Here is a 26,493-nt window from a genome sequence, read left to right as displayed (position 1 = left end):
GGGGGGAGGCGGAGGTTCTCACATGAAAGGTCTGCAGCCGAGGAGAGAGTCCCAGACCCAGACACAACACAAGGGATCAGACTGGCCCCCCATCCCCCTTAGCCGCAACACTTCCCACCAAAGAACAGCTGGAATGTGACCTGTTCCAGAACCGAGGCCAGGACTCTGACAAAAGAATCCTTCGGGATGGTGGGGTGGGATCGCTGCTCTATCATAAAGTATGTCCCCCTTATCAAAGCTCATTCAAAGACGCCTCATGAAGCCCCACAACCACAGCTATGCAAGCTCGCAACTCGCAGAATGGTTTGCAACAAGAACGGCCCAGGATTTGATTGGAAAAGTCTTTAATCGCCTCTCTCGTGTAGTTCCATAAACTTTAAATACATTTCCAACTGCTCATAAAATAATAGTTATAATCTCATTATACGTTTGCCATTGTATGGTTTGACAGAAAACACGTAACATACTTTGTAAAGCACGTACATAGGACTACCTTTGTTTCAATTCATGGTAGTAATGTAAAAGCATAAATAGACGGAAACAAAGTACAATGATTACAGCACAAAAAAGACAACAACTATGAATTAAAATAAGGTGCAAGAGTATTTAACATGTCATTTTTTTTACGTTTAAGAATGACATGGCTTCATAATTAAAGGTGAAGTGTGTAATTTCTGCGCCACCAAATGAAATAGCAAAATTGACAGAATGCTCCCCTACTGGTTGGACAAAGAGCTATTGGTGGTATCCAAAGGGATAGTTCACCCAAAAATGAAAAATCTGTCATTAATTACTCACCCTCATGTCGTTCCAAACCTGTAAGAACTTTGTTCATCTTCAGAACACAAATTAAGATAATTTTGATGAAATCCGACAGCTTTCTGGCCCTGCATAGACAGCATTTGGTGTGCAAAGAAGAAATTGTTAAATAAAGTTGTTAATTTTGTTTTCTTTGTGCACAAAAAGTATTCTTGTAGCTTCATAAAATTACGGTAGAACCACTGATGTCACATGGACTATTTTAACGATGACCTTAACTACCTTTCTGGGTCTTGAACATGGCAGTTGTGTTGCTGTCTATGCAGGGTCAGAAAGCTGTCGGATTTCATTAAAAATATCTGAACATATCTATACCTTACGGGTTTGGAACGACATGAGGGTGAGTAATTAATGACAAAATTTTCATTTTTGGGTGAACTATCCCTTTAATGTGCCAGGTAGCAATGTGCACTTCTGTTTACACTTTTCCAGGGAATCAATATAAAAACGTTAGGTTTTTATCAAGTTAGAACTTAGAATTTAGAGAACTGTATTCCGACTTGACACATTTAAGCTTTAATAAAATCTTCATGAAGTATAAATAAAGTTTTAGGTTAGTAACGTTTAACCACCTGTTCCCAATGAAGGTTCAAATACAGCAACTGCCTGCAAGGCATCTGTTCTGAGACAGGTAGAAAGAGTGTGGTTTAATACAACATCTGTGGCTTTTTAGTCAAACTAAAATAATTGGACTCACACTATAACATGTACATGTAAATAAGGTAATACTTTCACATGAAATCATCTAGTATATATGCACGTCTATGTGTCATTCACACAGTGTAATCCACAGATTTGATCTGTCCATGGATAAGCAGCTCCATGCTGCAGCAGAAGCACGACATATGATTGTAGATTCTACAAGTCAAGTTTGTGAGTCTGCTTCCTGAAGAAAAGCAGGTGAGAGGCAGGAATGTTGGTTTAGGACAGGGGGGTCCAATCCTGCTCTTGGCGGTCCAGCTTCCAGCAGAGTTTCACTCTAGCTAACTTTGCAGGAAAGTGGCCCTTCATGAGCAGGATTTGACTCCCCCAGTTTAGTATATTCAGAGATTCAAATAACATAAGCGTCCTAGTACTTTGTGCTGCTGAACTCCTTCAAAACATCGCAAGTCTTTTTGTTGATAACCTCACGGAGTTTTCGAACACGCCGCACACTGGAAGTGGCCACGTAGCTGTCGGGCTGCAGCACGGCCATGCCATTGTGAACGTCCCCCATGATGATCATCTGTCCCTCGGCTCTCGTTATGTTTGGACAGGGACAGTTCCAGTCCATGTTGAGCAGCGTCACCTCCAGAGGTTCTTGCCCGAAGAACCGTAGCCCCATCTTCTCGTCCTTCAAGATCTCCTCCACAGTGATGAGCGCGTGGCCGGAGTCGTGGTCCTCAGTCAACTCCGAAATGCGTCCCAAAACCACAAAGTCGCTCTTGCAGAAGCTCGGGACCATCTTGTGCCGGGGTTTGCATGGCTTGCAGTTATGAGTCTTCGGGAAGGGGCATATCTCCTCACAGGCTTCCTTGCTCTCAAAGTTGTTCTCGTTGCCTCCACAGCCTCCATAAACAAACGACTGACATTTCTTGAGTGCGTGGCTGTAAGCCCAGCGTGGTTTGTAAGCCTTGCAGGGACCTTGTACGCTAGGCAGGGAGCAAGGAGCAGCAAGCTCCGCTCCACAGGAGAGCATGCACAACTCGTAGGTATCGAAATGGTTTTGGTTTTTATTGCACTGGCTGTAGGTGAAGGTAAAGCAATTGTTACGCTTGGCTTCGTAGTACCACTTCATGCTCTCCTCTCCACAGTCGCCCATGTCAGGTGTTTTTAGACACTCCTCGGCAGGTAAGCGTGTTGAATTCATGACCGGCTCCAGGTTGCTCTGCTCCCTGGGGACCACAGAGAGCGGGAAATGGGCTTGCACAGATCCACCCTGGTTTGTGGCAGTGCAGGTGTAGATGCCGGCATCCTGGAGCTGGGCGTTGTATATGACCAGCTGGGCGATGTTAGTAACTACTATGTTTCCTTGCACGTGGTTGGGTTGCATTACAGTGTTCTCTTTACCTTCTATCTGCTTTTCCCACGTAATCGCCGGCTTCGGTTTTCCCGTGACCTCACAGAGGAAGCTGGCCGTTTCGCCCACGAACACAAAGTTGTGTGCTGGGTTACTGACCATGATGGGACGTTGAACGTCCATGGGTGTGGTCTCAAGATGGGCGGTGGTGGGCCGAGCGGTGGTCTCCGCTGGAAGAGGACTGGTGTTGGACAAGCTAAAGTGGTACCTGCAGGTAACTTCGGTGAGGGTGACGCCCCTGGTACAGGCCTCGGCGTCCATGTAACACTTGTTGTAGTAGGTCATGCCATCCGAGGCGCATGTGAAATAGGGTTCCCGTCCGCAACGGTCCCGGCACTTGCACACCGGCTGACCGTCCCAGATTTCACACTCTGAACCCTGCTGGGTGCACATAAATTTGTCACAGGTGACCCCTTTAGGCATCCCCACTGGACCTTTCCTTCCCTTAATGTCCACGTAGCGGGCAGCCACACAGCTCTTGTGTCCGCAAACATTTGGACAGCATTTCTCAAATGGCTCACAGTCCTGAAGGAACAAAAAAAGGCTCATTAGGAGTGCGCCCAAAGTTTGTGGAAGTTATTAGCATGTCTGAAAATGTATGTTTGTTAGAAGTCAATTTTTTTCCATGTTAGCATAGGGTAAAGGCTTAAAAGTTAAAAAGGGTTAAAAGTTTTTAACTGAATTCAAACAATGGAACAAAATACATTCATAAAAGGTATGCAGACATTTTCTGGTTTTATAGCAAAGCAAAGTCAATTTGCAACATTTAATGACATCTAGATGTGTTTTTTTTTTTTGCTGCAAATACACCCTTACAAAAATTACCATGATAACCATGGTTACAGCCAAACACCTATTTGTTACTACAGTAAAATCACAAAATAATTAATATCTCCACATAGTTTTTTCTGTTATTTTTCTGTCATCTTTTTTTGATGACAGTGGTGGCTAAGAATTAAATAATCAAATAACATGTTTTATATCCATTTATGTATATATGTATATGTGTGTGTATACATATCATATATATCAAAATTATCGTTATCATTAGGATAATAAGTAAAGATCATGTTCAATGCAGATATTTAGTAAATTTCCTACCATAAACATAAAAAATTGCCCATTTTGACTGTTTTTATAGTCCACATATACATTTCATATATATATATATATATATATATATATATATATATATATATATATATATCTGTTTTTGCAAATTAACTTTTCATGTGTATATATATATATATATATATACACACACATGAAGAGTTAATTTGCAAAAACAGATAACATTTCTCAGAAATCGTGTTTTTTCATGGTGCATTCCAATTAATCTCAATCAAACTGCAGTTGGGTTATTTTGACAAAGTTAAAAAATAACTAAAAAACAGCTAACTAACACAATAAAAACATAACATAAAAAACATGTTTTTTGACAATTAAAAAAAACCCGGAGTTATCTGTTTTTGCAAATAAACTCTTCATATATATATATATATATATATATATATATATATATATATATATATATATATATATATATATATATATATATAATCGTTTGATCAAATTCACCATGCTAACCATAGTTTCTGCAGAAATAACTGTTATTGGAATTATTATTAATTATAATAAACTATTATTTTTATATTTTCTGAATTTTTCTGTCTCTGTTACTTTTCACCACAGTTTTACTATAGGCTGACAAGAATTAAAGCAACTATGGTACTTCGGCGTAAAACTATGGTTAGCATTGTAAATGTGTTCAAATATACAATGCTAACCATAGTTTCTTCCAAAATGTTGTCGTTACATTACAAATTAATATATTAAAATTACCAATGTTTACCAACGGTGGCAAATTTCACGAAACCGTAGTCTCAAAATAGTACGAAAACTAGAAACTGCAAAACTATATTTTAGTATTTAAAAAAAGTTACTTTTTTTCCAATTTAAAGCCATATGCTACAAACAGAGAGATGTTGTAATGGAGCATCTTAACTTCACCTGGTCGGACTCGCACTCTCGGGAGCAGGTGCTCATGGCATCCACCCACAGGTTGGGGTTCATCTCGTTGGGACACATTCCCGCGTGAGAATAAACCACTTTGGAGAGGATCATTGGCATCGCTCTGGCGCGCAAGTCCAAACGCAAGACGCAGAACTGTCCAAACAAAAACCAGATCCATCTGGGAAACAGCATCCACCACATATCCACGCGATAAAAAGTCCTTTCGAAGAAGAAAAAGTCCCAGGGGTCAAAAACCTACGCAGTTACTTCCCTGTGCGTAAAACAGGGCACAAGTAAGTGGGGACCCCGGATAAAGTGGAGGACGTGTGATCCGCTCAAGAGGTTTGTAGAGTGGAGGAGAGGTCGATGCGCGCGCGACGTTCATCAGCGCCGGCGTGTTCAACCCTATTACTAATCATTTCATATACTTGTAAACAAAGCCTAACTACCTTTTTTTGCTAATGTTGCGTCGCACAGTGAAGGGTACACTAACTTCTCGAATGCCTTTGATATTTAAGACGCATGAGGCACCTGCGTGACGCACTAGAGCACCTTTTAACTCTTCACTACCCAACAAGAGGTCGTCGTCGGCTATGTTTGAATGGACAGCTGGTGCCTACTGCATAGTGCACACTGCGCAGTGTACACTGAAAACTGGCCACTCAGTTTCTTTTGAAGTAGCCTAGCATGTGGAGTACTAGCAGTATGCAAAGATAAACATTTCAGATGGTATGTTGCCACACTCGCCGCTTCGCATGTTCAAATCATATCAAAATGTAATTTGAGTACACTTGAATGCACTATAAAGTTGGAATTACGAGAGGGAAACTTTCTTTAAAACCTGACAGTCTGAGTTGAATGCTTACTTAAAGAATTAGGAACTGACTAGTTGGAACTGGTTACAGTCAGTGTGGAGTGTAATGCATTACTAAGTACTGTAATTTAAATTAATTACGTTTTCCATTGAAAGTAAAGGGATTACAGTTACTTCTGAAGTAATTGCATTGAAAACTGTATAGAACAATTCTATATAAAACAGTAGTGGATTTAACATCTAATGTTAAAATGTACATTTTTAATATAACCGTCTCTCTTTAAATACTATGGTCAGTTCAAGAGTAATTTATGCAGTTTTATATGATTTTCTTTTTTTTTTAAGAATTAAAAGAGCAGTGTTGTTCAACTGGTCTGATACAGGATTTAGAAAGTACTTTTTGTAGAGTGTAATTAGTACACCATTGAAGATGTAATTAGCAGCTAGTAATTAATTACTTTTTTAGAGTAACTTAACCAACACTTTTCATAGTAAATTTCTTTTGTATGGCATTTAATGTATGGTTAATTAATAATATAGATAAAACTTGCCAGATACGAAAACATATAGGCCTACTACTTATTTAAAATATTTAAGTAAATAATATATGTGATATATAATATAAAATATTTAAATATTTTCAAAGTTGTAAATAAAACAAAGATTATATACAATAAAATACTATTTCAGTCTTTGTACTTTAAAATGTAACATTTAATTCAATGTTACTTATCTGTTTTCTTTGTAATTGTGAAAATAGATACAGTGTAGCTTAAGCAAATTATAATTACCATCATTCTGGCACCAAAGAATAATAAAATGTTGAATACATTTGGAAACTTTACAGTTCAAAAGAACAGCATTTGTTTGAAATACAGCCTTGTTAAATAAAAGTATATGTTCTTTTTTAAAAGTCTTACTGAGCCCCAATATGTACACTTAATGGTAGTATAACTATATTATAATTTGAACATACATAATATCTGACTGCCACATGTTAGTAAACACAAATTTTAAAAGTCTTCAAGTGATGTTCAGACTTAAAATACCAATAAATACACTGCCGCCAGGAACATATTCACCCAAAAATTAGTCTGTGTCCCATCTGACTTTAGCAGGCATGGGAACGTTACCTCCAGCTGTGAGGGTACAGAGTAGAGGTCATGTGCTTCAAACATACAACCAATGCTGTCAGCAATAAACACCAGACTGCATATGAAACTGGCTTACAGTGTTTTTAGTCTCCCTATATAGTGTCATCAAGAGCTGATAAAATAAGAGAGTCACAACTCTCTAAAACAAAATGTAAATGATTAAAAATATTTGATAATTTCTAAGAAAATGATTATTAGTAGCTAACTGAAATCATTTCAATGAAACAAAAACAATAACTATATAAATCACTATGTAAATAACATGCGGCTTGTGACCTGGAATCACTTCAGTTCCATCTTTTATAGACATTTCTGAGAAAGCAGGCACAATTTTGACAACTTATGAATTTATATGCAAAAAAACTGAATCAAATCCATCTTTTACATGTGACCCTGGACCACAAAACCATAAGGGGATGTGAGATTTATACATTATCTGGAAGTTGAATAAATAAGCTTTCCATTGATGTATGGTTTGTTATGATTGGACAATATTTGGCCGAGATACAGCTATTTGAAAATCTGGAATCTGAGGGTGCAAAAGAAAAATCGAAATATTGAGAAAATCGCCTTTAAAATTGTCCAAATGAAGTTCTTAGCAATGCATATTACTGATCAAAAATTAAGTTTTGACATATTTACGGAAAGAAATTTACAAAATATCTTTAATATCCTAACGATTTTTGGCATAAAGAAAAATCGATAATTTTGACCCACACAATGTATTGTTGGATATTGCTACAAATATACCCGTTATGACTGGTTTTGTGGGTCACATATGACTGTGAATTCACAAGTCCATCCAGAACAGTTTGATATTTTGAGAATAACACATTATATAGTGCAAAATGACAGAAATGTGCAGCTGTCTCCGTTTTAATTCGTGAAAACATGTACCACCTGCAATAAATCAATGCACCGCAGCAGAGGAGTGATTTAACGGCACTTCCACTGAAAGCTGAATCTTTTGTGTCAACTTATGAGCTTTCTGAAAGGTATTAACGCTCTCTGTATGCCAGGGTTCCCCACCCGCAGGAAGGGTCATAAAAAAACAATCAACGTGTTATTACCTCTCATAAGCTCATTATATCATCTGACTTGCACACAAAAGAGTTAGCAACACTCAGCTGAGCTTTGTTTAAAAAGTTCTTTCTAGAAACGAGCCACCTCCACACACGCAGCAGGGTGACCGGTGATTCAATGTCACTGTCGATTCTCAACACAGCAGGCTGTTCTTATGCAAGAGGTGCAGAGTGTGTGTTGCTACATCTGGAGGACACATGAGATCTGTTTTCATTTAAGAAAAAATTGCCTCAGACTTTCTTTGTTTAGGGCAATATATCCACTATGTAAAAAAAGGCCACAATTAGGAAGTAAAATATTTATATGCTCCATCTCGTCAAACTACATTAAACTACTATCTGTCTATCTATCTGTCTCTCTCTCTCTCTCTCTCTCTCTCTATCTATCTATCTATCTATCTGTCTGTCTGTCTCTCTCTCTCTCTCTCTCTATCTATCTATCTATCTATCTCTCTCTCTATCTATCTCTCTCTCTCTCTACAGTATATATCTACAGTATATTTGTGTGTATACTGTATGCATGTATATATATATATATACACACACACACACACATAGATTGATTTTGTAATGTGCAGAAATTCAGTTTTGAATGTATATTAAAGAAAATTGAATTATATATACTTAAAAAACATAATTATGTATATATTTAACAGCTAATATTTTTATATACATAATATTTGTATATTAACATTCATCTATTTCATATGTTTTTAATTAAAAACATGTATGCTTATATATTATAAACATCTTTAAATGTTTTAAATGTACTCTCTCACACACACACACATTTAATAATTATAATGATGTATATATTTTATAGTTATTCTGTTTTCACATAATGTGACATTTCAAGAACAAATCTATATATAGATTGTATTTTTTGTGTGTGTGTGTGTTACAATAAAACACTTTACAGTAAGGTTCTGTTTGTGAACAATAGCATAATGAATTAAAAATAAACAATAGTATATTTATAAAAAATAGCAAATTAATATATGCTATATAATTTATTATTCATATATATATATATATATATATATATATATATATATATATAGTTACAAACAATTAATAAACATATATTATATACACACATATATATCCACACCCACACGCTTTTTTTCCTCAGCAGTTCATCATTTTGTCTTATGGCGATTAGTTGAGGTTAATACGAGACAGCTGTTCCCTGATCAGCAGAGTTTACCACATGCAGCTGGATGTCTGGTTTTGAGACAGACCTACTGAGAAGGCAGGTGTTTACTGACAACTGAGCGAGATCTCATGCTAGTTTCACCATAAGGGGCAAGGTATGTGGTGTGGTATGAAAACATAAAAACATAACCAAGCTGAGAACAATGCATCTTCAGGAACTTTCCACATTTTCTATTTTGATACGACCACAGTTGTTTATATGCTTTTCTTGGGATACTAGTTACAATGGATAGTTTGCATTGGAACATTCACACATTTTTTTAGTTCCTGGACAAATACAAGGATTCTAGTGTAATTTCCTCTGTTATTTCCTGTTGTCTTGAGAGGCCTGCATGCTTGTGTGATCTATAGCGTTTCCCTAAAATGTGCAACTGAGTGAAAAAGGTCAAAGGGCAGTTGGTGAACCGAGTTAGTCCCTGATTTGTCATATAGGTTGATGCGAACAAATTCACAAGTTGAAATAAAACTTCCATCAGAGTTTCGGTATAATATGACACCAATCTTACAAAGAATATTTTATTAGTTTTTAGAAACATCTGCATTTTTTCAGTACAACTGACTTTAAGAGGACTAGTCACACTCTACTGCTCAAACCGAGAACATCGTCTGCATTAAATCTTAAGATTTATGAAAGCTCTTGGCTACTTCTACTTCTTTGTACTTCCATGAGCATGACCAAAACCCCTATAGCCAATTTTAATGAGACATTCAATTAAAATGCAAATCTAACAAGCGGTTTTATTTATTCTCCATTCTTCTGCATTTTAAACTTGAATTTCAAACTAGTGAAAACATTTCTTCTCAAACTCTGATCCAAAGCTAAATTTGGCATCCTATGGCCCGGTTTGACATGGGTTTATCTTAAGCCAGGACTAGGCCATAGTTCAATTAGGATTTTAAAGTAATTTTTATAGACATGCCTTAGAAAAAAACATTACTGGTGTGAATATTGAGACTAAACAAGGGCACTGACATATTTCAAGATCAATTAGTGCAGGTTTCTTTCAGTTGAAACAGCTCAGACTTACATTTTAGTCGTGGACTAGGCTTAAGCCTTGTCTGTGAAACGGGGCATATGCTGGTGACTGCATGTAGTCCAGCAACTCTGATATGTTGTGTGGAGCCTACAGAAGAGTTTAATGGAGTGGAAACACTTCCTTCCTTCTACAGAGAGCATTAGCACTATCTGGAGTCTCATTTCTACAAGACGAAGCCTGTCCTCTATTGGCAAACTTAAGCAATGGCATGCTGCACTGGATTTCTTCTTTATTAAACCTAAAGAAAGACACGTTCAAGGCATGTGCATTTGAACGCACTCACCTTTTGTCCCTTGTTTGTTCAAAAACACACTGTTCTTGTTGTATAAGAGTACTGAGAATGGACAAAATATTCAAATGTTGCAAGCCAAGCTGTATTTGAACTCTAGAACATGACTAAGTTTCTCTAACTATTAAAATCAACTAACTTCAAAGGGTTGAAAAACATAAGTCACTTTATACTGCATAAAACAATATTATAAAAGCTTTTAAATGTTTTAAATAAGAAAAAAAACTTAATGTAATAAATATTGTTTAAATGTAATACATTATATAGTAGTGTATTTAATAGTTATATATGATTCAGAGAAACTGAAGAAATCTCTGTGCGAAAGGGTCAAGGCCGAAGACCTTTGTTGGATGCCCGTGGTCTTCGGGCCCTCAGACGACAATGTTTCACTCATCGGCATGATTCGGTCATTGACATTACTAAATGGGCCCAGGAATACTCCCAGAAACCACTGTCGGTAAACTCAATCCACCGTGCCATCTGCAGATGCCAACTAAAGCTCTATCATGCAAAAAGGAAGCCATATGTGAACATGGTCCAGAAGTGCCGTCACATCCTGTGGGCCAAAGCTCATTTAAAATGGACTGTTTCAAAGTGGAAAAGTGTTCTATGGTCAGACGAGTCCAAATTTGACATTCTTGTTGGAAATCACGGACACCGTGTCCTCCGAGCTAAAGAGAAGGGAGACCTTCCAGCGTGTTATTAGCATTCAGTTCAAAAGCCAACATCTCTGATGGTATGGGGGTGCATACGATATGGACAGCTTATAGTGCTTTTTGGAAAGCACTATGAATGCTGAAAGGTATATAAAGGTTTTAGAGCAACATATGCTCCCCTCCAGACAACGTCTATTTCAGGGAAGGCCTTGTTTATTTCAGTAGGACAATGCAAAACCACATACTGCAGCCATTACAACAACATAGCTTTGTAGTAGAAGAGTCCGGGTGCTGAATTGGCCTGCCTGCAGTCCAGAGCTTTCACCTATAGAGAACATTTGGCGCATCATTAAACGAAAAATACGTCAAAGATGACCACGAACCATCAACAGCTGGAAACCTTTATCAGGCAAGAATGGGACCAAATTCCAACATCAAAACTCATAACCTCGATGCCCAGACGTCTTCAAACTGTTTTGAAAATAAGAGGAGATGTTACACCAGGGCTGGGGAACGTTGATCCTGGAGGGCCACTCTCCTGCAGAGTTTAGCTCCAACACTGAAAAACCCTGGGAAAAAAAAAAAAAATACCTAACTGCATTCTGAAGCTAAACTCTGTAGGGACACCAGCCCTCCAGGATCAATGTTCCCCACCCCTGTGCTACACCATGGTAAACATGCCCCCGTCTCAACTATTTTGAGACCTGTAGCAGGCATCTAATTTGAAATTAGATCATTTTGTGCATAAAATTGTAAAATTTAATTTGGTTTAAATATTTGTTATCTATGTTCTATTGTAAATAAAATATTGGCTCATGTGATTTGAAATTCTTTTAGTTGTCATTTTATTCAAATTTAAAAAACGTCCCAACATTTCCGGAATATATACATGTATGCGTGTGTGTGTGTGAATTTTAAAAACTTTATATTTTTATAAAAAAAAAAAAAAAAAAAAAAAAACACAGTAATCTAGGTTAATATATGCTGTATAATGTCAAACGACACAAACACAGAAACATAAAAAGCAAAAATGGTTTCCCAGCGGTCTTTTAGTTAATTGAAAACATATGAAAGAACAGAAATCAATTCGACTGAAGTGTATAATACTTCTTTTAATTCTCAGATTCTAGTATTATATAATACTAAAAACTGCACATAAAAAACAAAAAAAAACAAAACCCAATGTCAATAATTTATCAATGTCTTTTCAAGGGGCTAATGTTACATCTCAACAATAGTAGCATATTGTTAACAAATATTTAATGATCGTATGCTTGGTTAGACGGAGAAAACTAAAAACAATTCGTAAGACAAATCTTTAGAAATTCTTCTCACAGTAACACAAACTCTATCGAGTCAAAAAGCTAATTTACAACAAAGTAGTGTTTATGCGCCGCTTCTAAACCTAACCTCAAGCATTCCCCACCAAAAATGCAACCAGAAATTTATTTTGTGTTCATAATCAACACTGCAGTGAAGTGTTTAGTAAAATGGCACTACTATTACCTCTATATCTTGAACACAGATCCTGCTTCTCAAATATATGAGAACTAAGCACTCAAGGGAAGTCAATATGATGCTGACTGGAAGCTCTCAGTGGTTAAATATCCTATTAGTCCTCTCCAATTCAGCTCATCCTAGGGGAAAACCAAGAAATCTTTTGCTACATCATTAAGTTAAAGAGAAACAAGGACATTTTGCAGTCATACACGAGGCCGATCTACTCCAAACAGTCCATGCTAGTTTATAGAACGAGTTATTTGGCTTACAGTGACTGATAGAACAGCATTCAAAATACAGCACTGAATTCTCAAGGGTTAAATATAAAGGACGCTTCCCTCATAATGGCAAGGTTTTGGTAAAGTGCACAGAGAGTTGTCTGGCAAACAAAACATTTTTTGATTTTGAAGCATTGGTGTGAAATTAGCGTGGCTTCCTCCAATCAATGCAGGCATACAAACCACTACACAACTGATTGGCCAGCATGTTGGACAGACCTCTTGCGATAGGACAGTGTACATTTGTTGGATGTATGATGAAATGCCTACTCTCACACAGTGACCCGATATGAAGGCAAGGCAGTGGGATGGATCTGAACGCCCCACGGCCTGACAGTATGCAAGAGTCCAGTCGTGAGCTGAATGGATTTGAATATTCAAACTGAAAACCCCATCCACCTCAGAACAAGTCAAACCCGTAGAACAATCTATCTATCTATGGTTACAACGGAGGAGGCACTAAAGATACATCTGTTAATGAAGGAGAGGAGGAATAAGGCTAACATCTTATATGAACCGTTTACCAACCCAACATGGGAGCATATTTTGGGATCTGAAGTGTGTTTGGGATTTCAGGAAGCAGGTCCCAGATAAACCTCTCTGAGTCTGTGAAGCTAGTAGGTCAGCCTGGAGGCCTTCATGTTGTAGCAGGGCCTGTCGGTCAGACCTCCCTGACCTCCAGAGAACAGAGACAAGCTTTCGGTTTTCTCCAGCACCACCTCCAACTCCTGGAAATCCTGTAGCCGTGCCACGTCTTTATCCTGTTAAAAGAACACCCATACATTTAAACATATGTAGTGTTGAATGATCTGGAATGGGGCTGTATATTTAAGCTTAAAAGGAACACTCCACTTATTTTTGGAAATAGGCTCATTTTACAACTCCCCTAGAGTTAAACAGTTGAGTTTGACCGTTTTTGAATCCATTCAGCTGATCTCCGTGTCTGGCGGTAGCACTTTTAGCTTAGCTTAGCATAGATCATTGAATCGGATTAGACCGTTAGCATTTGGTCATCAAAAATGACTAAAGAGTTTTGATAATTTTCCTATTTAAAGCTTGACTCTTCTGTAGTTACATCGTGTACTAAGACTGACGGAAAATGAAAAGTTGTGATTTTCTAGGCCGATATGGCTAGGAACTATACTCTCATTCTGGCGTAATAATCCAGGAACTTTGCTGCCGTACCATGGGTGCAGCAGGCGCAATGATTACGCAGCGCCTGAAAGTAGTCCCCAGATATATCATAACTAGTTACCTAGCTGGGGACTACTTTCAGGCGCTGCGTAATATCATTGCGCCTGCTGCACATATGGTACGGCAGCAAAGTTCCTTGATTATTACGCCGGAATGAGAGTGTAGTTCCTAGCCATATCGGCCTAAAAAAAATCACAACTTTTCATTTTCCGTCAGTCTTAGTATACAATGTAACTACAGAAGAGTCAAGCTTTAAATAGGAAAATTATCAAAACTCTTTGGTCATTTTTGATGACCAAATGCTAATGTCTAATCAGATTCAATGATCTATGCTAAGCTAAAAGTTCTACCGCCAGACCCGGAGATCAGCTAAATGGATTCAAAAACGGTAAAACTCAATTGTTTAACTCTAGGGGAGTTGTAAAATGAGCCTATTTCCAAAAAAAGTGGAGTGTTCCTTTAAAGCATGTGGTTGCCAGATGTCAAGAAACCCCCCCCCCCCCCCCATTCAGAACTTTTCTCTTAAATGGATACATTTTTGCCCAGCTCATTGTAAAATTTCGCTCAGATGAAAGTGTGTATCAGTCAGTCTTTTTTTTTCAAATGGCCATTTGCTGCATTCAAACCGGTCAGAAAGCCTGAAGTGTAATAAATCAGAGCATGACTCTCAACTATATTTCTCGTGATTGTGGTTGCTGAATAAATTCACTTTTTTTAAATAGTAAACATTAACAATTTGGAGTTATTGGCGTTGAAGGGATAGTTATGCTACACCTATGTCCTCCGTCATCCACTGGAACACTACTCTTGTGAAGCTAGAGATTACGAGTTATAAAGTCTTAAATATGGATATTTTTCTTACACAAATGCAATGATTTGCTTCAGAAGGCCTACATTAACACCCTGGAGCCTTTTTTTTGATGGACGGACATGTTTTTGGGCTTCAAAATCTTGAACACCATTCACTGCCATTATAAAGCTTGGAAGAGCAAAGACATTTAATATAACTCTGACTGAATTCGTCTGAAAGAAGAAAGTCATATACACCTAGGATGGCTTGAGGGTGAGTAAATCATGGGATAATTTTAATTTTTGGGTGAACTATCCCTTTAATATTAGGTATTTCACATTCACTGCAAGCCTCTTGTTTTTATGTAAACAGTGTTTATTTATGAGATATAATCATTAAATATAGTGCATCAAAGCTTGCTTAGGTAAAATAAACCATTGGTGCATGTGAATGTGCACTGTGCAATAATTCTGACAAACTAAAAAGAAATTTCTAAAATGACAATCATGATTAATAACCGTGATTATAATTTGTGCGCTAAATCAAGATTAGCCATTTAATCACTAACGTGCAGTCCTAATCTGAAGTACCCTCCATTCCTCTGTTGTTTTTGAGACAGCAAATGACAGGTAACGCTACTAGAGACATTCCCATGATGCAGCAGGGCTGTTCAGCTCAGTGCGCTGTAGAAGAATTTTTGCCTGAGGCTTTTGTACCCATCATTTTCTGTTTAAAAACACTAAAAACTCAACTACACTAGTGTCTGCTGCAGATATATATTAAAAAAATGGCCAAAAGTACTGTCAGATTTCAGCCATTAGAATGCAAGTCTGTCGCTCTTTTTGCATTCTACTCAATGTTAAAAAACACAGCTCAGATTTACCAGTTCAAACAACCTCATCTGTAGATGCAGACATGCTTAAACAGGATCTTGCTCAACCAAACAGAATGTCACTTTTACGTAGCATCAAGATGACCAAGAGGCCCAAACTAAACCACGAGGAACAGATCCAAATCCCCATTCCTCCACCAACAGCTAGAAATATGCATTTGTGCAGGAAGTGTTGTCAAGATCAAACAACAATACTGCCACCAGGATGACAATGCAAAACTCTCTTGTCATGCCCAACAACATTCTAGCACAAGTCAATGGCTACCGTCAACTTTTTTTTTTTTTTTTTAAATACCAACAGTCTTCAAAAAATATCTTCTATTGTGTTCAACAGAAGAAAAACACAAACAGGTTTGGAATAACGAAGGTGAGTAAATGACAATTTAACTTTTAGGTGAACTGCCCCTTAAAGTTCCCATATTCCGCTTTAAGATATTATTCCTGACATGTAAATTAAGGTTTAGAGCTGCAAGATTTGGGAAAAAAATAACAGCAATTTTTCCAATTAAACACCAAAAATTCTCAATGAAAACTGAATTATTGTAATTGAAAATAATTAACCATTTTTTGTGTCTGACATCAACATGCTAATGGTAAACTGGTTGAATGCTTAATTGTAAGTGGAGCTGCTATGTGTGTACTGCTAATGTAGAGTGTCCAAATCGCTCTCTGTTAGGATACTACCTTAGAAGGCAGCTGCCTCTCTAGGTTGTGAGGCAGCTCACTGGGTGACTTGACTTAGCTGTTAATAGTCTCAGGCCTCACCTTTCTGAGCATAGTGTTGGGCAGCTTGCGGATCTTCTCCACGTGCTCTGCGCTGATGTCCAGCTCGCGGCAGCATACGCGGAGGAGTGCGCGGTACGTCAGCTCCTGCCGGTCCAGCTCCACCTCAATGAAGTCGTTCTCTCTGACATTGGTGTTCTGGATACGCACCTTCAGGACAAGCTCTGAGAAGAGACGGCAAGTCTGAGATTGTGACTTGAGGAATCTCTCTGAATTCCTCAAACCGGTCTGTTTGAGTGCTTGTACATTTATAGAAAGAGTTCACAAACTTGTTAGTGGAGATCTATCGCTGCCTTTCAAGTCGTGTTGAAAAGATCGAATTTACCAGATATGCATTTTTTTTTTAAAGTCAATATGTGTGTAAAACACCTTAAATGTAAACGAGCAGCTGTGATTTTGAGTAAAATACACTACTGTTTGAGGTCATTTGGATTTTTTTGTAAAGAAATGTATATTTTTGTTTAGTGAGGATGCATTAACTTGATCTGAAGTGACAGTAAAGACATTTTTAATGTTAGATTTCTATTTCAAATAAATGCTGTTCTTTTAACTTTCTATTCATCAAAGATTCCTGGAAAAAGTGAAACAGTTTCCATAAAAATATTAAGCAGCACAACCATATTAAACATTTATTTGTTGAGCAGCAAATCAGCATATTAGAATGATTTCTGAAGGATCATGTGACACTGAAGACTGCAGTAATGATGCTGGAAATACAGCTTTGCATCACAGGAGTACATTATATTTTCAAATATTGAAATAGAAAATAATTTTAATTGTAATAATTCTGATCAAATAAATGCAGCCTTGGTGAGAACAAGAGACTAAAAAGTTTAAAGATTAAAAATCTTACTGATTTGCTGATGACGTGCGTGTGTATGTATATATATATATATATATATATATTTTATTCTTCATTTATTTTTACTACACACACACACAATGTGTATGAAAAATAATTCATTAGCATTAATCTGTTACTATAAATCTTATTATAAATATATAATTTTAACAAAATGTAGAAACTTATTTTATTACAATTGTGTTCATATAAAAATTTAAGTAAAATTATAGTAATTTAAAGTAACAGATTAATGTTACTTTCATTTTCTTACACTACTTTCACTATTTACAGTGTATCCCACACTATCTGCTTTCTTGCTACCTAGCAACCTCATAAAATTGCCTTTCAGCGTTGCTATCTGCAGTGCTTTTCATGTGGAGGTTAGAGGTGCATCGAATCATATGAAAGGAAGGGCCTTTAGATACTCTTCAGTTCACTGATCAACAAGTTTCCAAACAAATCCTCGCTGTACCTTGTACGTTAACGGGAAACGTGCTGGTGAAGAAGAAGGGCTGGAAGGCCGGCATGGATCCACCGAGCTGGGAGCAGTTGATCTGCTGCGTGATGGACTGCTGCCGGGTGACGCTGGTGCTGGGGACCTGCGGCTGGCCGCTGCTTCCGCTGGGAGAAGGAAGCGTGGGACACACTGGGCCATTCTGTGCTATAGGATGAGGATGTGTAAACTCGCAGTGGTTGGTGTGATGATTCTCTGAGGAGAGCTCCATGGGCAGGCTGCCGTTCACCACACCGTTCTGCTCCACCACGGGGATGTAGGGTAACTCCTGCTGGCTCTGGCTGTCTGAGTAAAGGCTCTTGGGCTGCTGATGCTGAGGCGGAAGCTGCTGCTCTTGAGTCGGTGATAAAGTCGCCGGTTCTGACTCCAGGGGCTCTGGATGATTGTTGGTGCCGTTCCGCTGAGCTATGCTCAGGTTGTCATTATCCATCTTGCTGTACAGGAAAGGCGGGTTGGAGAGATAGTTTGGAATGATTGGCAGCTCTGGTTCCTTCACCTCAGGCACGTCTTCCTCTTCCACTGGAGACAGAGCGACAAGCATTAATGTGACAGTGTAAGGACATTAAAGTGCTTAATGGGCATATATGGAAGGTGTTGTTTTCTTTTTGCATTTTAGTGTATTACAGTGTACAAAAATTGTGACCATGGACCACAAAACCAGTCATACGCAATTTGTTGAAATTGAGATTTACACAGCATATTAAAAATGAATAAATACGCTTTCTATTAATGTATGGGTTGTTAGGATTGGACAATATTTGGCCGAGATGCAACTATTTGAAAACCTGGAATCTGAGGGTGCAAAAAAAATCTAAATATTGAGAAAATCGCCTTTAAAGTTGTCCAAATGAAGGTCTTTGCAATGCATATTACTAATCAAAAATTAAGTTTTGATATATTTACAGTAGAAAATTCACTAAATATCTTCATGGAACATCTTTACTTAATATCCTAATGATTTCTGGCATAAAAGAAAAAATATATAATTTTCACTCATACAATGTATTGTTGGCTATTGCTACAAATATAGCCTACCTGTGCTACTTATGACTGGTTTTGTGGTCCAGGGTCACGTGTTATAATAAATTGATAATTCAATGATACATTATACCATTATGGCCAATGATGGTCAGTATTAAAATTCTATATGATTTTGTCTAAATATCTGAAAAAAAATAAAACACTACAACATAAATTCAATAGTAATTTCGTACAATATGAAAATGGATATTCATTTTAAGATTGGCTAAACATTACATTTAACAACATTATTAAATTTGTAGTGTTTGTAAAGGTTAACTTTAAGCTAAAGTTTTAAAAAGTTGATCAAGATATCAAAACAGTGAAAGATGGAAGGTTTAAATTATGTATTTTAGTGTTTAAGAATTAATACTATGCAAATATGAAAATTGATAATGTTATGGCTGATAAATTCTGTAATATTTTTTTCAAAAAAAAAAAAAATCATTAAAAACTGAAAACTATAGTTTTGAATGCTACAAATTTGTCATCGCAATATTAAACAACTAAAATAATAAAACATGTGATCTTCTGTAAAATACATGATCTTTATTAATATTTTAATAAAATTATTTTTTTTTTATTATCTTTATATCTCAGGAAAGTACATTGTACATTGACCATGTTGTTGATCATGTGAACACTGAATAAAATTGTGTGTCAACATTAGTCGACAACCAACATAATACTGAAACACTGTGCATTGTGCAAAAATAGACTTAGGACATTTGATTTAATATGCAAATGTATATCAATTTATAAATGTGAATCATATGAATGCATAGGAGTATTTGTATCGGGCTGTACATTTAATACCCAATTAGTATTAATGGATACTATCCGCATGCATTTATATTCCAGTGCAGAGGTTCTCAACTTCGGCCCTCGAGCTCCAACCATAATTATTAAACCCACCTGAACAAGATAATCAAGGGCTTCAGGATTACTAGAAAGTTACAGGCTGGTGAGTTTAACCAAGATTGGAGCTAAGCTCTGCAGGAAAGTGGACCTCGAGGGCCAAAGCTGAGAAACCCTGTTCTAGTATACATATACCAGTCAACATAATATTTAGACTATAGACTGTAAATATCTAGACTTTATATGAGGGCTTAGAAAGTATCCGAGCACCTAACACATCATGTCCTGTGATACAGAAGGCATGTTTTCTGAAAACATACCTCCAAGCAGTCTTCTGATTTCAGGTTTGGAAGTGAGTTGAACGGCCAACTCTTCTTTTGCTGTTAGAACGTCCTTGTCGGCTCCGGAGTTCAACAGATAGGCCACTATGTGTTTCTGGTTTCTTTTACAGGCCCAATGCAAACACGTCCTGGATGAACAAGGGACATCAGAACTTCTTAAACATGGTATGCAACGTGCACTGCATCAGTCAAATGAGTTTGAATGCATTCAGGCATTACTAAAACAAAGCAGTCAAGGCTTGGCATGAACGTCAGAACAAATCTAACACCTCAACTCAGCTGCTCAACAAATATCCGCAGAGAGAAAACAGAGAGCCTAAAGACAGGCTGTCTAATTAAGTATATCAGGAATGCTGCCAGGCTAGATGAAAGGTAAGGGCTTATCTACAGCACTCATAAACTACTCGGCTTTCCTCAGTCCTGCTCTGCACATTATAAACGGCTTTCTGCATTACATCATGACCCTGGGCTGATGCATTTTAAACCCTATTAAGGCCACATTTAAACCTGAGTTAAGTAACACTATAAGCAACATACACACTTTACAATGTAAAACAATCAGGTGCAAGAAGGTAGTGAATTGATTAGCAATTACAAACTGCCTAATACATAAAATCCCGCCCCAAACTCACACTATTGGTTCATCCGATATTGCCTCTGCATATTAAAATGATACCATTTTAATATTGCAGAAAAAGAGAGGTCCTGCATCCCAATGTGCATACTAGTATCCACCCTGTCTGCCCTAAATAGCATTGAAAATGACTAATATCATATAGAATTTAGGATGGATAGTGTAGTGAGGTATAGTTCATGCCAAAATTAAAATGAAATCACTCTCAGGCCATTCAAGATGTAGATGGGTTTATTTCTTCATCAGAACAGATTTGGAGAAATGTAACACTGCAGTGAATGGGTGCCGTCAAAATTTCCCAATCTGTTCCGATGAAGAAACAAACATCTTGAATGGCCTGGAAGTAAGTAGCTAGATTCCAGCAAATTTTAATTTTTGTGTAAACCATCCTTTATGAAGGGGTAAACTGCGCCCCCTGGGTCACATATCTGGCCATGTCTGCACTGTCAAGTATAAATTATGCCCAGAAGCTCTGTCGTTTTAAGAATGAAGGCGAATTGCTGTTTAGGAAAATATGAATATAAGTGTATAAACGTGAAAATGAAATATAAAGCAGGCTGTGGGCTCAGTGTTAATACGCACCATCCGTTAATCTCATTCTGAGAGTTGATGTTGACTCCGCTCTCCACTAAAGTCTTCACCTCCTCAATGTCTCCGATGGCACTGGCCTCTCTCAGACGCTCCTGCAGCTCTTTATCCAGCGATGTCGTGGACATTATTCAAGTCTTTATGGAAATAAAAGCTTCATACGAACTGACACACTGTGCTTTTAAGACAGGATACAAAAATAGCCACTCAACTTGCTCCGCCGTGGTTTAAACTCCTGTCTGTTCCGGAGGATTGTCGACAGTGGAGTCTATTTACAGTCTTTAGATTGAAATCGGCTCAAAACGGCACAGTATAATAAATCGGGCTGTGTTCAAATAATCTTTCGCCGACTACCGCAATCCACTCGTATCCGCTGCACCTCCCATGTTGGGGGCAATTTTCTGTGTAACACCTTCAGATCATGATCTTTGGTTCCTAAAACATACTTAAAAACTAAGATAAGAGTCCGATCAGAGGTCAAAGAATACAAAATCTGTAGTCAATAAACAAACTCTGTGCAAGATAATCCACTGATAGTCTTTATTGATCAAGGAACGACACTTGCATAATGGAAGAGCAGCAATTAAATGTACAGTGCAGCTAATATTAGTGTTTCATTACATTTCAAACAAAAAGGCACAAGTTTCGCCTTGAAATGTGAGAATTTCCATGTTTAGCTATTGGTACACACATTCATTGTAACTATGATAGAACTGATATTATCCATCAATGTGATAAAAATATACACGTATGCATTTGGCTTAAAAGCATATCCAAAGCATTCAAAATACACATTTTATCAGCTTTCTTGTTTTTGGCACATGGTGGTTGGTCAACAAGCTTAAAGTGGATTTTACAAGACATTCTTAGCAGAAACTATGGTTAGCATGGTAAATCTTGAAATAACACTTCAGAGCTATAATCCAGATAACCAATTAGGATGGAATTCATAGATATGGCTGTATCAATATTAATATTAATTTCCTTTGGTGTGAAACAATACATCCTACAAGAACACATCTTTTCCAGAAAGAGAGTGGTGATCAATTTCAGCAAAGCCTTTGTAGTATTCAGTAACTTTAAGCCGTTAAAACACTGCAGAGTCCACTCAAATGTAAATACAGTGTTATTCTATTAAACCACACTGTCCTTGTGAAACAGTAAACACTTGTTGTTGGCGGGCATATCAACCTAGAATATCAAAAACAGAAATATTTACAAGTCTTTGATGACTCGAGGTGGTGAATCATCACATTATCAAGCCAATCAAAAGCAAGAACGAGGTGTATAAGGCATGAAGTCAGATTAATGGATCATGGCCAAGTAATGGATTTCAGCCTCTAAGAAAAACCTTCACAGCAAGAATTTTAATGAGGAGGCTTGACATGGACCATAGCATCTTAAAGTATATTTTTATTTAGCATGCACTGCACTACACCAGATTTTGAATTAAACTATTGATTTTGGTAATAAAACACTTACAATTTCTTCCAATCGCAGTCCATTTTCCTGGCCCAGTGTTTTCAGTAATGACACATCTCTTAGACCCCACTCTGGATTTCTATGAAACAAAATTGTTAAAAACAATATGACACAGGGTAAAATTGTAAGAGAACTTGTATTAAGATCTTTGATGTTATCCTTTGGGAATCACAACACAAAAAAATTACTTTCTTTCTCAGTATTTTTTGTTTTCCAGTACAAATATCTAAATGTTCCTAAAACATGACATATAATTTAATCTAAATGACTATTAGGTCTATAAATCTATGAGTTTATGCTTAAATCAAGAGAAATATCTATCAGTGGGGTAAAAAATAATAAACTTAATTCAAAGGCAAAAAAGGTTTTTCTTACCTCCCTGAATGGTTTGTTATTAAAGCATAAACTTAATTTTATTTAATTTATTTTTGATAGTCTTTTTAAAGAAAACAAGACTTTACACCTTAAGTAACTTTTAGATGTTTCTAATGGAAAACAAGAGAAATGCTAAGATTATTAGGGTTTTTTTGGTGAGCAAATCCACAAAAAACATTTTGAGAATTGCAGTGACCATCTATACACACTATAAGTGTCGTATGGCCTGGTTTTAATTTTTTTTTTTTTACAAGCATGTCTTTGCACACCAGTGAAATAAATTTGGTCAAGAATCTTCTTACGCAATACAGATGCAAGCGATTTCCTGTATCACTAACCTGTATCTCAAGCTGTGGTCAAAGTCAACATTACTCTATAGGAGTAATTGATCCATTGAAAGCATAAGGCTGCAAAACATTATCAGATGCAAGCTATTAGAAGCCAATAAATGTAACCGAATGCATTAAAATAAAAAAAATAAAAAAAATCAGCTTAACATGCTGCAAGTACCCCAGAAGCAAAAGTCAGAAGCAATCCTTGTGGCGTCAGTATTTTTCCAACACCATTAAACAAACCCTGAAACAAGCGAAAAAAGGTTTATGCAGACATTCAACAAACATAGAGAAAGAGAAACAATAGTAAGCAAGTGTAATACCCTTGTGCAGGCCAGAGGTGAAGTGAAGTGACATACAGCCAAGTATGGTGACCCATACTCGGAATTCATGCACTGCATTTAACCCAACCAACGTGCACACACACAGCAGTGAACACACACACACCGTGAACACACACCCGGAGCAGTGGGCAGCCTTGCTCAAGGGCACCTCAGTCATGGTATTGAGGGTGGAGAGAGTGCTGGACATTCACTCCCCCACCTACAATCCCTGCCGGCCCGAGACTCTCGAACCCGCAACCTTTGGATTACGAGTCCGACTCTCTAACCATTAGGCCACGACTTCCCCTAAGGATAGGTCTGTCAGAAGTGGGATCTTCTGACAGACCTATCCTTAGGTGAGATGTGCATCATGTTGATGTTCACGATGAGGTCACATGACTCGGGTTGAATTCCAGCCCAGTTCTCCCAACTCTGAGACACGTCGAGATAGATGTGGGGGGGGGGCTTTACATTCTGCAGCTTATGATGCTCTCTATATGCCTCAATACTGCAACACAAATTTAAATCACAAATTGGTTCTTAAAATAACCTTTAAAGGGTAGTTCACCCAAAAGTTAAAATTTTGTCATTTACTCCGTTTTTCCAAACATGTATGAGTTTCTCTCTTGTGTTATACACAAAAGATGATATTTTGAAGGATGCTAGTAAACAAACAGTTGACGGTAGCCATTGACTTCCATAGTATTTTGTTCCATCCTTTGGAAGTCAATGGCTACCGTCAACTTTTTGGTTACCAACATTTCAAAATATCACCTTTTGTGTCTAACAGCTGGAAAAACAACTTGAAGGTGAGCAAATAATGGACAGAATTTTCATTTTTGGGTGAACTATCCCACAGCTCTGTCAGAAGTGTTTATAATTGGACTATACTTAAGTTATTTTTAATTAATCACTTAATTTCTGTGAATTAGCTGGGGACAAAAACTCAAACTTTAATGTAAAACTATTAATAAATGGTGAGAGAAATGCCTTTAATTATTATTATTATTATTATTATTTTTGACTAGAGCCAGAAGATATTTCCAGAGCGACCAGAGGCCTGTCGGATGTCACTCTGCTTTTTAAAACAGTGAGGATCGGGTCTTTATTTCTGTCGGCTGCTGCAGCATTCAGCATTTTACACATCCGCTGCGACAAGTTCCTGGAACCAAGAGCAAACCGTGAAGAGATAACAGCAACTGGAAGAAGCGACGAGAATCCAACGAGACCTTTAAAATATGCAAAGTACGGCGATCCGAAGCACTTCCTAAATTGTGCAAATGCCCAAAACAAATTCATGCATTTCGATGATGGCAGCTCACCCCAGGTCACATGAGATGCAGATGCTCCTTCATTTCGTAACAGCGTAGAATTGCGAAGTTGCAAAAATAAGTTTTTAGCCAATAGGTTTGTTATTGTTATAGGTTTGCTATTCACTCCTTTGAGCAGCTGTTGTTATTAATGCACAATCTCAACTTCAGTGCAGTATGATTTAGAGTACAATGTATTACATTCCACATCCCATAATGCATCGCACTTCAACTTCCCTTTTGCCTTCAAAAAGTAGTGGCGCTTAAAGTCGAACGAGTCTGTGCAAACGTTTGGAATCACTACGAGATTTTTAGGAGTCAGCTAGAGCTGCAGAGAGTGTAGACATCAATACTTGTCTTATTAGTTGCTATGGGGCTTCAGCTTCTCTCTGGTCCAGTTTGTTTTCTGCTTTGCACAAGCCATTGAAACAGCCTTCACATGCTAAGAGAAAAAGAATGCATTTTTAAAGAAACATGTTACTTGTACAAAACTGAACTCTAGAAGTAGCTAAGGAGAATAGAAACAGCTGAAGATGACTCGGGTGAGCTCGTAGTTGTGGTTTAGTTTGCTCTCTTTTAGCTCGGTGGTATTAACCAGTGCTAGAAGTGTTGCAGATGTGCAGAATACTATTAAGAATACTTCAGTTGTCACCATTATAACAAGAAAGCCAAACCATAATGCATTAGAATATTATGTAGAATTATGTGTTGCAGTACAATGTAACAAAAACAACAGTTCAAGCTCCAAAACAGCACCAAAAAGACTGATAGTTATGTGTTTGTTTAATTTGGTGACTTACTAAAACTTTATCTATGGGTCAAAGGCAAGATGTCCCATTTTGGTGTCTGCATCAAATTAAATGTACAAAAGTAGTTTTATATAAATATAAAGCATATTAAATGCATGTAAAGTGTCTGCTTTAATGTTTTACATAACTTGTGAAAATAAAATGTCAAAATATGGGTGAAATAATGTTGCATCACCATTTGGTGACAGATGGGCTACTTATTCTGACCTGTAAAAATATAAAAGAAAAAGTTATTACACTAAATTTTATTATATGTGACCCTGGCCTGGACCACAAAACCATGGAGTCTTAAGTCGCTGGGGTATATTTGTAGCAATAGCCAACAATACATTGTATGGGTCAAAATTATTATTTTTCTTTAATGCCAAAAATCATTAGGATAAGTAAAGATCATGTTCCATGAAGATATTTAGTGAATTTCCTACCGTAAATATACCAAAACTTAATTTTTGATTAGTAATATGCATTTCTAAGAACTTCATTTGGAC

The 26,493-nt window shown here is 37.3% G+C and overlaps 2 protein-coding genes and 1 pseudogene across 3 annotated transcripts; all 3 read right to left on the bottom strand.

Moving 5' to 3' along the window:
* Positions 1 to 1,888: 1,888 nt before the first annotated feature.
* On the bottom strand, positions 1,889 to 5,092 carry wfikkn2a (info WAP, follistatin/kazal, immunoglobulin, kunitz and netrin domain containing 2a; the record flags this gene model as incomplete). The annotated part of the gene is made up of 2 exons (XM_079380982.1): positions 1,889 to 3,403; positions 4,889 to 5,092. 2 exons carry the CDS (start codon positions 5,090 to 5,092, stop codon positions 1,889 to 1,891), a joined length of 1,719 nt encoding a protein of 572 aa, XP_079237108.1.
* A 6,870-nt stretch (positions 5,093 to 11,962) lies between these two features.
* Positions 11,963 to 21,797, bottom strand: ankrd40 (ankyrin repeat domain 40). Its single transcript, XM_079383048.1, has 5 exons — positions 21,369 to 21,797; positions 20,132 to 20,280; positions 17,892 to 18,452; positions 16,558 to 16,739; positions 11,963 to 13,677 (listed from the first exon to the last, which is right to left on the bottom strand). Exons 1-5 carry the CDS (start codon positions 21,500 to 21,502, stop codon positions 13,531 to 13,533), a joined length of 1,173 nt encoding a protein of 390 aa, XP_079239174.1. The 5' UTR covers positions 21,503 to 21,797; the 3' UTR covers positions 11,963 to 13,530.
* Positions 21,798 to 22,508: 711 nt separating this feature from the next.
* Positions 22,509 to 25,241, bottom strand: LOC306858354 (methyltransferase-like 26; annotated as a pseudogene). Its single transcript has 6 exons — positions 25,219 to 25,241; positions 24,229 to 24,394; positions 23,742 to 23,807; positions 23,570 to 23,638; positions 22,857 to 22,935; positions 22,509 to 22,565 (listed from the first exon to the last, which is right to left on the bottom strand). The product of its transcript is annotated as a methyltransferase-like 26 (transcript).
* Between the last annotated feature and the right edge of the window lie 1,252 nt (positions 25,242 to 26,493).

The sequence above is a fragment of the Barbus barbus genome (genome assembly GCF_936440315.1).
Source record: "Barbus barbus genome assembly, chromosome: 3".
In the NCBI taxonomy this organism is placed as follows: Eukaryota; Metazoa; Chordata; class Actinopteri; order Cypriniformes; family Cyprinidae; genus Barbus; species Barbus barbus.
The sequence above is the reverse complement of the archived record's forward strand: the minus strand, read 5'-3'. Positions and strand labels throughout refer to the sequence as shown.

Bases quoted from the DNA above. Each gene is read 5' to 3' on its own strand.
- ankrd40 (XM_079383048.1), bottom strand. From the start codon at position 21,502: ATGTCCACGACATCGCTGGATAAAGAGCTGCAGGAGCGTCTGAGAGAG. The intron at 20,281-21,368 runs GTGCGTATTAAC...TTGTTCATCCAG, and splicing joins CAGAATGAGATTAACGGATG to GACGTGTTTGCATTGGGCCT. The intron at 18,453-20,131 runs GTATGTTTTCAG...CTCTGTCTCCAG, and splicing joins AATCAGAAGACTGCTTGGAG to TGGAAGAGGAAGACGTGCCT.